Here is a 16,641-nt window from a genome sequence, read left to right as displayed (position 1 = left end):
AATAGTGAAATCGGTTATAATAACAATGAATCTATGAAATAATGACTCTACACGTCATGCATTAATTAAAAAATATTCCCATAGGCAAAACCTTTTGCGCAATTTTAAACAATTTGTTACCGGTCCAGCTTTTTTATTTATTAGTAGTAGGCAGTGTGTTTTGACAATGGAGTGAGCGCTGATGATTTAAAGGGAGGAAAACGAAAGCTTTGGCGTATTTGGCTTTCCTGTGCGTTGCGCTTGTGCCGCGGTTGTGTCGAATCGCGCACAGAATGCCGCGCTCCGCGTGCTTACTTGACAATAACAGTAAAGCGCGCTTTGCTATTTTGAGACGTAATGATCTTCTCTAATTGGACGGTTTACCATCCCCAGAATGTTTCCTTGTATATTGTTTTCCTTGTTTGACTTAATAAAATGTTTTGGTCAGGGACAATTGTTGCATATCAGTGGCTTTTGATTTGAAAATGCGTGTTGACCGAAGGGACAAATTTCAGCTCCTACCCATTACATGGTTAGTGTAATGTGTCTTCTGCTGCTTGGCTGTCTGTCTGTTCATTGTGTGTGTGTGTGTGTGTGTGTGTGTGTGTGAGGACAGTAGGCTCAGAGGGCACTGAGTGATAACAGTAAAAATCAATGCTGCTCAGCTCATTCCCCCGCCTGAGCATTAAAGGCTAGAATTTCAGAACACAGCTTCACCAAGCAAATGAAACATTCAAATGATCTGCTCTTCAAACTGTGCCCTTCAACACTCTTTCTCTCCCTTCCACTTACACACACACACACACACACACACACACAAGCTTGTATACATATGCTTGTGGGGACTTCCCATTTAAATCCATTGTTCTTAGTACAGGTCATTGTAATCAATATGGCTACCATAAACTAAAACATATTCCCAAACAGAAGCATCATGACCATTCAAATGGACCCTTCAGGTTTTTGAGCAAAGTCAAAAATTGTTTCAATGAAGATAGAAACAGGTGTTTGTCTAAAATGATTTGATATTCAATTCACATAAATTTGGGCAGTTCAGTTGAGTTGCTCTTTTCTCAGATAATTTATTTTTAAATGAAAATTCATTGCATATTCTTGGTCCACTTTGTTCCCCAAAACATAAAAAAAAAATTAAGAGCTGCTCTTTTCCATACAACAAGATTTTTTTTTTTTTTTTTTTTTAAGAAATGAATACTATTATTTAGCAAGGGCACACACAATTTTGATAGTGAAGACTTTTACTTTAAAAAAATCAATTTCTTATACCTTCGTTCACTTTTTTAAACTATGACCAGCATTCCAGACCCCAGAGAAGAAGTTCTACATTGGCTGTGAAAAAGGAGGCGCTAGTCTTATCAAGGTAAACGTATTGGCTACTTTTGAAGTGTTTTTTTTTCAACAAAAAAATTTTTTTTTTTTTTTTTTTTTTTTACTGTTTGTTGTTCTGGAGATATGTAAACAAATTGAATTTCCAATAGGTTAGCAAAACCTGTCCTTTCACACACGAACACAAGTTTAATGTTAAAAATACAGCAAATCACAGGCAGGTTTTTAAACCACAGTTCTGGTACCTGTGGCAGGACAGAAAATAAACCCATTCTTCTCATCCCGAGGCTTTCAAGGTCTTCCAAAGAGTTTTTGAATAAAAGTGCTTTTCATTACTGAGGCCTCAGGAGGTTTCAAAGTAGTTTACAGAAGTTTCAAGCTTTAAAATGACAGGGGAAGGATGGGAAGAGAGAAAGAGAAAGATGGAGGGTGGGATGGGGTGGAAGGGGCTTCACTGGGGGACTCAAAATCATGGTTAAGTGTTTTTAGTGACTACTGCCATGCTAGCATCACCGTGACCTGGACAGCTTGGATTTTTGTGTGTACTGAGTGCATTTGTGTGTGTGTGTGTGTGTGTGTGTGTTACATTGATTACATTTCTCTCAACCCATTGTTTAATGTTTACTTCTGTAAATTATATTTACTTCAGCCTAGCTGGCTATGATACAGTGAAGTTACCAGACTTCTTCCTTCCCCTCCTACACACATATACCCACAGACACAAAGAGAGAGCGAGAGAGAGGGATGCCTAGCGTTGTATTGTGTTTATGGTGATTTTAAAGCATCCTTCATTTGCAGGTGTCTGGACTGTAGTCGAGGGGAGTGGAAGTTCATCTGATGGAGAATACACAGGAGCTGAATGAACAGAGCGTAAGTGAAATATAACTCAAGACTATTCAGATGTGTTTTACAACATTATGGCTTTATCTGTCAGAAGATTATCTTCTTTTCTTTCATTGTCTGTGTATTGAGTTTATCACTCCACTATTTCAGAAAATTCAGACCAGTGTATTGTGCAGTATCCTTTAAAGACTCTGTATGTGTTGTATATTTGGAAATGTATAGATAAAATACCATCCAACTGACTCTCTGTACCAGTGATTCTCAACCACGGGTGTGTGTATCCCAGGAGGTTCTTAGGAAGATACTGGTTTTACTTTGTTAAAACCTATCCACCTTATTTTTAATGAAAGAGCAAGCTTGACCATTTGTAACTTTAATGTGCAAGGCTTATAAACGCACTGATTTGTAGCACAAATATTTACTCTGTTATTCTTTTAGTTATTTAATTATAGCTAATGAATCGAAAGTCTTTCTCATTCGCAGGAAATAGCTTACTTCCACAATGAAAAACAAGGTATTATAAATATTTACTGTATATCAGCACTCTTGGAAAGTTTATGGTCAATCAAATTCAAGGACCAGAAGTCCAGAACTAACTGTATAGTATCAATTATTTTATTATTTGTTTCTCAAGAAAGTTTCTCCAAAACTCATCTTTCTATTCATCAAAGAATCCTGAAGAAACTCTTTTCATCATGGATAATAATTCAAATGTTTCTTGAGCAGCAAATCAGCATATTTGAATTATTTCTGAAAGATCATGTGACACTGAAGACTGGAACAATGATGCTGTAAATTCAATTCCATTTTAAAATATAATAAATTGGAAATAGTTATTTTAAATTGTAATACTATTTACAGTATTACGGTTTTACTGCATTTTTGATCAAATAAATGTAGCCTTGTTAAGAATAAGAGACTTAAATATTTTTTAAAAATCCACCAACCCCAAGCTTCTGAACAGTAGTGTATGTCTGTGCAAATAATAGTTGAAAACACTCAGGAATATTTATTTAAAGTTTAAAACATGGTCTAAGCATAAGATTTAAGATGGCAGAATTGTGTGAATGAGTGTGTGACAGGTGGAGGGACAGTATGAGACCAGTTCATTTTTATGAATGTGGAAATCTGCTTGTGCGTGTGTGGCAACAGGTGGCAGAATCACTGTAGGAGCAGAAACGATTTTAAAGCATCCTTCATTTGCAGGTGTCTGGACTGTAGTCGAGGGGAGTGGAAGTTCATCTGATGGAGAATACACAGGAGCTGAATGAACAGAGCGTAAGTGAAATATAACTCAAGACTATTCAGATGTGTTTTACAACATTATGGCTTTATCTGTCAGAAGATTATCTTCTTTTCTTTCATTGTCTGTGTATTGAATTTATCACTCCACTATTTCAGAAAATTCAGAGCAGGCCAGTGTATTGTGCAGTATCCTTTAAAGACTCTGTATGTGTTGTATATTTGGAAATGTATAGATAAAATACCATCCAACTGACTCTCTGTACCAGTGATTCTCAACCACGGGTGTGTGTATCCCAGGAGGTTCTTAGGAAGATACTGGTTTTACTTTGTTAAAACCTATCCACCTTATTTTTAATGAAAGAGCAAGCTTGACCATTTGTAACTTTAATGTGCAAGGCTTATAAACGCACTGATTTGTAGCACAAATATTTACTCTGTTATTCTTTTAGTTATTTAATTATAGCTAATGAATCGAAAGTCTTTCTCATTCGCAGGAAATAGCTTACTTCCACAATGAAAAACAAGGTATTATAAATATTTACTGTATATCAGCACTCTTGGAAAGTTTATGGTCAATCAAATTCAAGGACCAGAAGTCCAGAACTAACTGTATAGTATCAATTATTTTATTATTTGTTTCTCAAGAAAGTTTCTCCAAAACTCATCTTTCTATTCATCAAAGAATCCTGAAGAAACTCTTTTCATCATGGATAATAATTCAAATGTTTCTTGAGCAGCAAATCAGCATATTTGAATTATTTCTGAAAGATCATGTGACACTGAAGACTGGAACAGTTTCCTTAACTGTAAAAATATTTCACAATATTACAGTTTTTACTCTGTTTTTGATCAAATAAATGCAGCCTGGGTGAGAGACTTCTTACATAAATATAAAACTTTAAACATGACTTGTCCCTCAGAAATGGACAGGGGCAGTTGTTGTATGTGTGTATATAGATTTCTTTAGGATGTTTGTATGTTTCTTTTGTTTCAATACAGATGTTAGGTATTCAAGTACTGGCGTTGAATTTGTTTCTCGAGAAAGTTTCTCCAAAATTGCCCCACAAAAAAAGTAAACAATGGTCACTTTTTAAGTAAAATGAATGATAATGCTGAATGATTTCCAGTAAAGTATCAGTTGAGGAACACATGCCTGGTTTAGTGTTGCTGTGTTGCAGTATCTAAGGCAAAAACAGTTGGGAAATGCCTGTCTATACTATGTGATAATTGGAAAGTTTGATCGTGCGGTTTGAAGTGTGAACGTGTTTGTGTGCATGAATGAGTGTGTGTGTGGAAAGGCCACCCAGGTGTGTACTGAGCAGCGTTAGGTCTTTAACTACTTTAATACTAAATATTGTAGAAACTTAATTTGCTGTAAAGTTGCTTTAAAACTCATCTTTCTATTCATCAAAGAATCCTGAAGAAACTCTTTTCATCATGGATAATAATTCAAATGTTTCTTGAGCAGCAAATCAGCATATTTGAATTATTTCTGAAAGATCATGTGACACTGAAGACTGGAACAGTTTCCTTAACTGTAAAAATATTTCACAATATTACAGTTTTTACTCTGTTTTTGATCAAATAAATGCAGCCTGGGTGAGAGACTTCTTACATAAATATAAAACTTTAAACATGACTTGTCCCTCAGAAATGGACAGGGGCAGTTGTTGTATGTGTGTATATAGATTTCTTTAGGATGTTTGTATGTTTCTTTTGTTTCAATACAGATGTTAGGTATTCAAGTACTGGCGTTGAATTTGTTTCTCGAGAAAGTTTCTCCAAAATTGCCCCACAAAAAAAGTAAACAATGGTCACTTTTTAAGTAAAATGAATGATAATGCTGAATGATTTCCAGTAAAGTATCAGTTGAGGAACACATGCCTGGTTTAGTGTTGCTGTGTTGCAGTATCTAAGGCAAAAACAGTTGGGAAATGCCTGTCTATACTATGTGATAATTGGAAAGTTTGATCGTGCGGTTTGAAGTGTGAACGTGTTTGTGTGCATGAATGAGTGTGTGTGTGGAAAGGCCACCCAGGTGTGTACTGAGCAGCGTTAGGTCTTTAACTACTTTAATACTAAATATTGTAGAAACTTAATTTGCTGTAAAGTTGCTTTGCAATGATTTGTATCGTGAAAAGCGCAGTACAAATAAACTTGACTTGACTTTAATACACAACAGATGTGAGCTGAAGTGTCGAGCACAGTAGCCATATGGCCACTACGAGACTGAGCAGTGTCACATACGCACACACACTGACAGTACAATACACACACTGCTGAAACCATTTCAGCCTGTTTTCAGTGCATTTGTGTTCTTGGGAGACAGTCTGATAATTTTGTTTTGTGGAAAAAATTATTATTATAATTTTTTACATATTATTTAGATAACATTCGATTAATGATTAAAACAGTCTTGAATATGTGTTACGACATCTCGTGCTTGTGCTTTTCATATGCGTACATGAGCACTCTGGAAAAGACAGACAGGCGTCCATAATCCAGATGAGGACAGATACCGATCTGGGGGTGTTTGGGGTAATGGAAGGAGAGGAAGAGGGAGATTGAGGTGTGGGTGGAGGGGGGGTATTTTGTGACTCAGGGGATCAATGCTTTTGGTTCTGGAGGAAAATAGCAGAGGAGTAAAATGAAAAGGGGGTGTAGCTGCAGCCTTTTCCTCTGGTGCAGTCTGTGCCCCAGAGCCCCAGAGCAGAGACCACAGACAGAGAGAGAGGAGCACAGTAGCCATATGGCCACTACGAGACTGAGCAGTGTCACATACGCACACACACTGACAGTACAATACACACACTGCTGAAACCATTTCAGCCTGTTTTCAGTGCATTTGTGTTCTTGGGAGACAGTCTGATAATTTTGTTTTGTGGAAAAAATTATTATTATAATTTTTTACATATTATTTAGATAACATTCGATTAATGATTAAAACAGTCTTGAATATGTGTTACGACATCTCGTGCTTGTGCTTTTCATATGCGTACATGAGCACTCTGGAAAAGACAGACAGGCGTCCATAATCCAGATGAGGACAGATACCGATCTGGGGGTGTTTGGGGTAATGGAAGGAGAGGAAGAGGGAGATTGAGGTGTGGGTGGAGGGGGGGTATTTTGTGACTCAGGGGATCAATGCTTTTGGTTCTGGAGGAAAATAGCAGAGGAGTAAAATGAAAAGGGGGTGTAGCTGCAGCCTTTTCCTCTGGTGCAGTCTGTGCCCCAGAGCCCCAGAGCAGAGACCACAGACAGAGAGAGAGGACTCAGGTTACACACACTCACACACACACCTACAGAGAGGGAGGCAGAGAGAGGAGAACAGAAAGCACGGCTTTACGTTCACATGTTTACACCTCCCAATTTAAGTCTAATCAGCAAATGACCACAAATAACGGAGATTACAGGTCGTGAGTCTGTTGAAAGCTGTTGAACTGACGCAGTAATATTTATGAATCTTCTGTACTGTGAAAAGAAGTAGGTCTTGCTTTATAGCAAAACAAGCAGCCTGTGTTTAATGTCAAAACAAACAGGTAGAAGTAGCAGCTCAAATACAGATATGAACTGAAGTTTGGTGTCTCCCTGATGTAAAAAAAGGGCTTGTTATAGATTTTTCTCTTTAAACTTGTTACAAAATTCTCATCGTCCTGATGGTTATTGGTTATTTACACCTGTTGCTTGTCTTTTGCACTGTAAATGGACTCTCGTCTCACTTGAGTTAGCAGTCTTAATTCACTTGTTCAGGCCATGTGTAGAAGATACACAGAAATGAGTTAAGACATATCACATATAACAGCTTTGTAAACAGTGAGTGGTTCTTTATGCACAATGAACGTCCATGATATTTCAAGTTTGGGTACTGAGGTTTTAAAAGGATGGTGAAAGACAAATTAAGCTATATAATTACAGAAAATACACTACCGTTCAAAGGTTTGGTGTCAGTAAGTTTTTGTTGTGGTCTTAATCTTCATTTAAGCAAACAACCACTTAATTGATTACAAGTGACACTGAAGACTTCTTATAATGTCACAAAATAAGTGCAGTTTTTTGAACATTATTTTCCTCAAAGAATCCTGAAAGAAATGTATCATGGTTTCCACCAAAACATTGAGCAGCACAACTGATAATAATAAGAAATGTTTCTTGAGCACAAAATGAGCATATTTGAATGATTTCTGAAGGATCTTGTGACACTAAAGACTGGAGTAATGGCTGCTGAAAATTCTGCATTGCCATCACAGGAATAAATTACATTTTAAAATATATTCAAATAAACAGTTTTTTATTGTAATATTATTACTGTTTAATGTATTTTTTTATTTTGTTGAGCATAAGAGACTTTCTTTAAAAATCCGATCCTAAACTTTTTAATAATGCTTAAATAATTGTGACTTGCCTCTTAGTTTGAGAAAGAAACAAAAAAATTGTTTTGACAGCATACAGTGGAAGTCTATAGGACAGTCGTTGGAAGTTGCCCCATAGACTTCCACTGTAAGTGCATAACTGTTAACTTTTCTTTAAGATCCTTCTAGATCTTGTGTTTAATACAAATGTTAGGTATTCAAGTACTGACGTTGAGTTTGATGAGACTAAATTGTATCCAGTCACGTTTGAATCGGTACAAGCTATCAAAACAAGCTGCAGGTTTGAGCAGACTGTATTCATTCCTGAAGCTGGATGTAGATGATGTTTTTACAGTCATGCGGAGTCATTGATTAATAAACACAGAGATTATCTGACGGTTCTCCTGGCGATCTTAAAAACTGCATTAAGTTGTGGAGTACAATGGCACTAATGTGCACTATGATGGTCCTTGTGTGCAGTTTTGGGTTGAGTCTATCTGACAGCTTTGGGTCCAGCCTGAGCACATTATTTAACAAGCACGTCGACATCTGGGAAGCAATTCATCATTTAATTAAATGCTGCTGAAACCTGGCCTTTCGTTAATGAGATTAATTTAAATAATTAACGAAAAGCTGACACAAGCACAAGAACTCATGAATAATTAAGCAGCATTTTTTCTGCTGCAATCAGAGGGGAAGGGAGCACTTTAATGCTAGAGTGCTTTTTTATATAAAGTTTCAGCTCATTTCTTAAGATGATACACACACACTCCAATGCGCACGTATAGAAACTTGTTTGTGTGTGTAAACACTCTGGTAGCTGTACAAAGATACATGAATCAATGAGCCAGTGGAAGAGAAAGACAGCTTCACTCACGAAGTTGCACACAAGATCATACACACACACACACACACATACACACTCATTCAAAGCTGCGAAGGTGTGTCTATCTATAGGGCTTGGCCTGGTGTCCTATTTCCCTCTGACCCCTTTCCCCTGGTGATATATACCATTCAAATCTCATACACCAGGTTGACATGCAAACGGAGCAGTCCAACATATGGGCTGCTGCTGTAACTGGTCATTTTAGTGGATCTGACTAATCAAAAACATATTTGTTCCAGGACGCTGCTGTATGACTGACTATGACTGTATTTTTATATTTTGCTGACTGACAGTTTTAAACCGATACTAGCATCTAATGGAGGCAATGTACAGTAGCATCATGTTAAAATTTGCATTTACTAATGACATTGCAGAACTGCATTTGTATTCAGTCGTTTTTCATTCATTTTAATATGTTAACTGAAAATATTCACTAACAGGAGGTCGCTGACATAAAGCTAGTAGTATTTGGCTGGTCATGTCAACATGTCTTTTGTTTACAACTTAAATTATTATTATTGTTTTTTTTTTTGTTTTTTTACAATGAAAAATTATTTTACTGATATACTGGTATAACTTGGATACTCTTATGTGAGTGTTTTACACATTATTTTGTATGTAAAAGAATTAATAAGGAACCATTACTAAGATATAAAATAATGTGTAAGAGATTCAGCAATTTTTGTGGATGGATATATATATATATATATTATAGAGAGAAAGAGAAAATTTTATTGCATGCACTACCATGTTACATTTTGAGAGTATTTACATAAATGATTTAAAATCTTGCTGGCATGAATTTATTAGTTTCTAATTGAGAACAAGGAGGTTGAATGGACTGGTCCAGAGGAACAGGTTTCGTATGTGTGTTTCTGTGTGTGCTTGTTCTAATTTTAGTTTCTATTTCTTATTTTCAGTGTCCGCAGGGAGTTTGAATGTTCTCAGGAAATATAACAGAATACACTACTGTCACCTGATCGGAATACCCTGAAAAACATGCATGTTGTGTGTGTGTGTGTGTGTGTTTGTGTGCATTACATACAGCTCTTTGCCCTGTCACACATTCTCTGTTCTTTTCTGTTTCCTTTTTCTTCTTCTCTCTTCCTCTCTCTGTTGCCTTCCCCTACCTTTAGAGAAGAGCGTTTCAGGGAGGGGACACATCAGATAATCTTACACCTCCCAGGGGCATATGCTGAAATGTGTGTGTGTGCGTGTGTGTGTGTGTGTTGGTGGGCGGAGGGGTGGGGGGGGGCACAGGTAACAATGTATTTTACATGAAAGGAAGAGTATAAAGTTACAGCGCTGATAACCATAATACTGAAAGCACAAAAAAGAACAAGAAAAGGGGGATTGTTTTCTGTGTGTTGGTGTGTGTGTGTGTCTGTGTGTGTGTGAAGCCTCTGTACCTGTAAGCAGGCCTGGATTCTGCATATAGAACTAAGCAGAAACGCCCTTGCATGATTGTTTATTAAACCTTTTGGCTACATTTATGACTGAAAACAATTTGGTGTGGAAACAATTTTCACTCAGAAATTGCTTAATTTCACAAGTAATTATAAACAGTTATCTATCTATCTATCTATCTATCTATCTATCTTTTGTGGTAGGGCCATTGAAAATGTTGTCAGTGTAAAGTAAAAATGAGCTGGTCAAGAGAAAAATCTTTTTATTGTTGAGGCCAGTAAGACCAGCTTAAACCAGTCAAGACCCAAAAAAAAACAGCTTAGGCATGCTTTTTTCAGCAGGGTAACCATTGGTAGTTGCTTTTCGAACCGCCTGCCAAAGAATTACTAATTTCACTTCATAAATCTATAAACGGTGTACAGTTAAACAGTCTTAGATCATTGTTCACCAGCAGGCCTCATTAGGAGCTGGATCCTGCTGGGCTGCTCTCAAACGGTCTATTAACTGCTCTAAGAGCACAGATGCTGCTGGACAAGGAAGTACTTACAGTCAGAGAGAGATTCACAGTAGGCTTCGATCACCTGCTGTCCCTGAATGTGTCAGGCTAATTTGAGGAGACCATAATGGGTGTGTTCGTACTCCGCACAAATCAGAACACAGAACCAGAGAGATGAGCCTAAATTGCAGGTACTTTTCTGAGAGGAGCCTTAATGTCCCAAGGTCATCTGTTGAATCTCATTTGTACGGCGTATACGCTGTCAGTATGATTTTTAATTTTTTTAAAAGAAAGTTTACTTTTATATAGCAAGAATGCATTAAATTGATCAAAAGTGACAATATTTCATCATGAAAACAAATATTTAATCATGAAAAAAATCATGAAAAAAGCATTATAGTTTCCACCAAAATATTAAGCTGTTTTCAACATTGATGATAATAAAAATTGTTTCTTGAGCAGCAAATCCTATATTAAAAGGATTTCTGTACGATCATGTGACACTGTAGACTGGAGTCATGGCTGCTGAATAATCAGCTTTACCATCACATGAATAAATTGCATTTTATATTCAATATATTCAAATAGAAAACCGTTATTTTAAAATAATGATATTTCACAGTATTACTGTTTTACTGTATTTTTGATCAAATAAATGCAGCCTTGGTGAGCATGAGAGACTTCTTTCAAAAACATTGAAACATCTTATTGACCCCAAAGTTATCAATGGCAGTGTATGTGTGTGTGAACATGAGTTGCTGGTTGCACACTCCAAACATTCTCCCCAAAAGCACACGCTACATCTGACACACACATGTATATGTGCATGTGTGCTCACAGGTCTGCATGTGTGTTTTCAATTAAGACCCAGATGACTACGAGCAGTTTTGGGAGGGCTGAACCATGTAAATTGATTGCGAGAAGTTTATAGACTTGTAGCACTCTTTGATCCTTCCTTTTGTTTTACAGTACTTTGTGTTTAAATATTCATATACATATTCAAATGTAACGTGAATTTAAGTTTCTGTATGAATGTAAAATAATGCACTGTTTTGGCTGGAGACCTTGACAGTAAGAAAGAAAGAAAGAAACTGAGTAGATTTGGAGAGAGTTGATCACAAGGACAAATTCAAAGAGGAAAGTTGCAGTCATGGTTTTATTAACTCAGTATTGAGTAATATTGAGCATGACAGAGAGTAAGAACCAAGATAAACTGGTAGAATGGGAAAGAATGTATTTTGTGTGTGTGTGTAGGAGAGCGAGAGAGAGAGAGAGAGAAATTTTTGTTATGTAAATGAAACTAATGTGCCGAATATCGTACATTCACATTAGTATTTCGGATTAACAACAATATATATTTGTAGTTGTGGTTTTCATCATCCTTTCAAATATGCATTTTAAAATGTAATTTATTCCTTTGTTGGTAAAGCTTTTCAGCAGCTATTACTCCAGTCACCAGAAATAATTTTAACATGCTGATTTAGTGCTCAAAATAATTTCTTATTATCAGTGTTGAAAACAGTCATCAGTCACACTGCTTGATATTTTTGTGGAAACCGTATGTATATTGTGGTAGTGTATATTGTGATTTTTCCATTCTACAACTTGTTTTCTGTTATTTATATTCTCTTCATTCAGTGGACAGCATCTGCAGTGGAGCAAATAATCATGCTCAAATGGCAACAGTAGCTTCAAAAATCATGGACAGTGAGGTCATCACATTGAGTCAAGTAGCTGAAAGACTGGGAGCGCAATGTTTTCTTCATACACTGAATGAGAAACTAATATATCAACTGTCTCTTCTGGTCTTTCCACAGGTGAAGAAATCTACCACTGATTCCCATGCTCCAGACCCAGTAGACAACAGGTAAAGTGAACACACATTCACACACATATTCTCCACTGGAATCCATTTAGGGTATTATTTATGAGTGCCAATGACAGTGGACGGTGGGAGTGTGTAATTTTGTAAGAGGGATGTTAACATCATTGTGTGTGAGTGGGTGTAAAGCAGACAGCTTCACCTGGATAAAACGTGTGTTAGAGCACTGTGTACTTTGAGATGCATTCAGAAATTTCATGCAGATGTTTATGCTATAAACAGAGAGCAACAAGGAGCAATTCTGTTTCTATTTGGCATTACATTATTATACGAGCTGTCTTTATGCATTTGTCCTTTGGATTAAAGTGTAGTTCAGGGATAGATAGATAGATAGATAGATAGATACATGGAATATTTGTACTTGAAAATAATAATTTGACACACTTCAGGAATTAAAATGGTAAAAAAAGAAAACATGCACACTCAAACATATGTTGGTCATGTAATGTATACATTTATACATAACAATATTGCATATAAACAATATTTCATTAGCATTAGCAAATAATAATATTTCTTACTGCATGCAATAGTATTTAGTGTAGTTTTATAAAAAATAAATAATTTGATCCTCATAACATTGAGAATATTAGGCAGTTTTTGATTCATATTAGCGTTAAACAATGCAGGCTGTTTAACGTAATAACATGAAGATACATTGTGATTTTGTTCCTCATATTTTCATGTGGATGACTTAGTGTGAAGAATGGAAGAAAAGAAAGCTAGATCCTTGGTAAACATGACCTAGATATTCTAAATGCATTTTAATAGCCTGAATCATGCAGTGAAAGAAAACACACTAAATGCGCACACGCACTAGTCTAGATTTCGCGTAATGTATGCGTGCGCTCTGTTAGGGATGTTTTGAATGGTTTTTGCAAAATACTCGATAATGTCAAATCGCACATCGTTAAAACAACAATTACGATATTATCGCAGACGATATATATCGCACACCCCTAAGATAAACTGCTTTCCAGCTTTTTGAGGTAAAAACTCTTAGAAGATGCACAAGTTGGGACAGATGTTTTCTTTAGCAGATGGTTTGACACATGAGCGGGTGTCATATTATCATTCTTACAGTGCCAAAGCCAGTTTTTGCTCACATTTTCTGGTTTGTGAGTGTTACGGCCATTTTGGGGTCAGTAAGATTTTTTATTTTTTTTAAATAAATTAATACTTTTATTTAACAAGGATGCATTAAAGATTCAGCTTTTCCATTACAGAAATAAATTGCATTTTAAAATATATTAAAAGAGAAAACGGCAAAAAATTTAAATTGTATTAATATTCCACAATATTACTGTTTTTACTTTGTTTCTGATCAAATAAATGCAGCATTGATGAGCATAAGAGACTGTTTTCAAAAATATTAAGAATTCTTACCAACCCCCAACTTTTGAATGGTAGTGTAAATGTATTAAACCGCTATATTTGTCGTCACAGGGCCTTGGAGATGCAGGATCTAACAGACCCCCAGCACTCTGTTAACAGTGGCAGTGACAGCACGTCCAAACTGGACAAAAACATCCTCAGCAACAACATCACAACCAATGGAACCGGAGGTATGAAAGAATGACAAATCAAAGAGCAAGCAAGCAAGAAATTGAGAGTGTACATGAGTGAGCAAGCAACATATTAGGTGATAAATAGGGCCTTCCAACCAAAGCATACAGGAAATCAGCTTTAGCGCAGTACACTCCATGTTCTTCGCTGTGGAGTTTCTTGCTGTAATTGAAAGCAGGGTGTATGATCCTGGTGTATGATCATACATCCTGGTGTATGATGTTCGGATTGCAAGGATAAAGTGTTTCTTGTTCTGGTGGTTTTGGTGCCGTCCAGAGCGGGTTTGGTGGATTAGTGGCAATGCCGTGTGCCGAGATGCTCCGAGCTCACACTAACCTCAAAGGTCAAACGCTGCATACAAGCCTAATTAAAACGGAAGAAAGCGTGTATGTATACAAGCGTCTTTGTGCTGAAACGTTTCCCAGCACTTCTCCGTGCGTGTTTCAGCAAGAGCCTGGTGCACAGAAAACTATTTCCTGCGTTTAAACTCTCATTTTCTCTCTGATGTCAACACACGCTCGCTCGCTTTTCTCTCCTTGAGGAAAACGCTGAACAAACGTTTTAAGAGAGAACGTTAGGCAAACATACACATGGCTAAATAGACTCTCAACACCCTAGCAAGCGAGTGTTTGATGTATGGCAATGACTGTGTGGCACACAAGAGAGGTAAAGTTTAGGGACCCTGGAGAGTGTGTGTGTGTTGTGTGTGTGTGAGCTCATCTGTTTTTGACATATAGCCGGAATAAAACAATAGCAGAAGACTGAGAGAGTAAAAGGAGCAGAACTCAGTAAATCATTTAGATTAGAGCTCAGCTAATGATTTTAACAGCTTGACATACACACACATATTCACACACACACTGGGATTGTGCTTCTGCCAAAACAACGAAATATTCAACATTCTCCTCTGTCTACCTCATCAGCTCACAGCCTAGACCGAATCCCTCTATGCACACACACACGCAAGCCGCCCACACAACCACCAACCCACACACACACATATCCCAACATGAATCCCACTGCCAATGAAGCCTCATTCATCTTACTTTAGAGGACTTTCGCTCTTTTCCTCACAAACACACACTGATTCAAGATGTTTTTTCTTTTCTGAAAATGCGCCTTTGACAGAGCTGTCATAAACTCAGTGTGGCAAAATATGGTTTTGGAAACCTAATATGATTTATATGAAGTCATTTTTTATTATGAGAACACCAGAAACGATGGCTGTACTATTGGTAAATGTTTGTTTTAATGAAAGTGAATTTCATTATAATGGAATTCTATAGGAATTTATCAACTTTTCACTAATGATTGTATTCTTTACTATTTGTAAAATGTTATCAGTTACTATACAAGAACTTTCTATAAAATATGGAATGGGGAATTTTTAAATTTTACAGTGGCCACAAAATGTATTATCTGGACACTTAAGTCACACTTAAATGTATTAATTTAATTGCATTAGATAACAAAATATCATCTATCAAAGTGAGATTTGTAAACCACTTATGCTGTTTTCTCAGAACTAATGTCTTTTTCTGAACCATTTCATCTGCAATTTGTTTTAACCAACTTGTCCCAAAGTCATTTTTAGTTAATATAAGAAATCACTGGATAGGTTTCCCAACAGAGTAACCAAAGGTGTAGTTCATCACATTAACTAACATTTTTTACAAACGTTTGATAACAATAAGTATCCAAGCACTTTTTGTCTTCATTTTGTACACTTTAGCTATCATTGTTTTATCATTTAAATGCCATATAGTTTTGCTTGAAAAGTGTGGAAAATATTTTAAATATTTATTTTAAAATGATTTTATAGTAATGTGATATATTAATATAAATTATAATTTATATATAAATATAAATGATATTATTTTAAATTGGAAATATTTATGTATTTATTTATTTATTTTAATATAAAAAGTCTATATAATAAATACAATACAATAAATACAATCTAGTGACATTTTGTGTTTTTGAGTGTGATGTAAGTGTCCATATAATTTTGGGTTTAACTGTATGTGCTAAATTCATAATATTAAAGAATGAATGGGTAATACAGTCCACTATACATCTGACTCCGCCCCCAGGAGAGAACATGACAATTCTAAACACGGCTGATTGGCTGCTGGGCTGCAGTACCCCGCCCACTGCCCCAAGTATGAAGAACGATGGTATACTGCATGTGTTTGTGGAGTGTACATATATGATAGCACGTGTGTGAGTGTTTGGGTGCAGTGCTTTGGAGGCTTTGCTTCACTACTTTCAGAGTTTGTTTGATTTTGAGAGGTTTGATAGGAATTTGACAGCTGACAGGGTGCCTTATATCTTTCTTGGTCTCTCTCTTTAAGTTAAGTCTGAGCCTCTGAACAGCAGTGAATCTGTGAGCTCGGCGGGAGACACTGGGTTGGACACTTACACTGGGTCAGGTAAGACATCCACACACACACACACACACACACATGCGCTGCATTCAGAATGCCTGTTGTAAGCCCGCTTGGGAACTTGCTGAAAGCTCTGAGCCCTCAATCTTTGTACTGCCCTTGAGCGAACGTCATCAGAGCCACAGACTCTTTATTTAGATCAATGTGCTCACACACAAACACACACACACACACACACACACACTCAGAGACTGAGA

The 16,641-nt window shown here is 36.5% G+C and overlaps 1 protein-coding gene across 12 annotated transcripts in view; it reads left to right on the top strand.

Annotated features, from left to right (window-relative positions):
- The window catches only part of eya4 (EYA transcriptional coactivator and phosphatase 4), a 41,862-nt gene that overhangs the window by 2,833 nt on the left and 22,388 nt on the right, over window positions 1-16,641 (top strand). For 8 of the 12 annotated variants that reach the window (XM_016573458.1, XM_016573457.1, XM_016573455.1 and 5 more), the window contains exons 2-6: window positions 2,122-2,193; window positions 12,367-12,416; window positions 13,878-13,996; window positions 16,091-16,159; window positions 16,352-16,429. In XM_016573458.1, coding sequence (XP_016428944.1) covers window positions 2,161-2,193; window positions 12,367-12,416; window positions 13,878-13,996; window positions 16,091-16,159; window positions 16,352-16,429 — 349 coding nt within the window. In that variant the 5' untranslated portion in view covers window positions 2,122-2,160. Of the gene's footprint in view, window positions 1-2,121; window positions 2,194-3,372; window positions 3,445-12,366; window positions 12,417-13,877; window positions 13,997-16,090; window positions 16,160-16,351; window positions 16,430-16,641 lie in introns of those variants that run through there. The other 4 variants (XM_016573463.1, XM_016573459.1, XM_016573451.1 and 1 more) reach the window with 3 other exon arrangements.

The sequence above is a fragment of the Sinocyclocheilus rhinocerous genome, unplaced genomic scaffold (assembly GCF_001515625.1).
Source record: "Sinocyclocheilus rhinocerous isolate Xijiao unplaced genomic scaffold, SAMN03320098_v1.1 scaffold712, whole genome shotgun sequence".
In the NCBI taxonomy this organism is placed as follows: domain Eukaryota; kingdom Metazoa; phylum Chordata; class Actinopteri; order Cypriniformes; family Cyprinidae; genus Sinocyclocheilus; species Sinocyclocheilus rhinocerous.
Note: the sequence above shows the minus strand (reverse complement) of the source record. Positions and strands in the feature narration are given on the sequence as shown.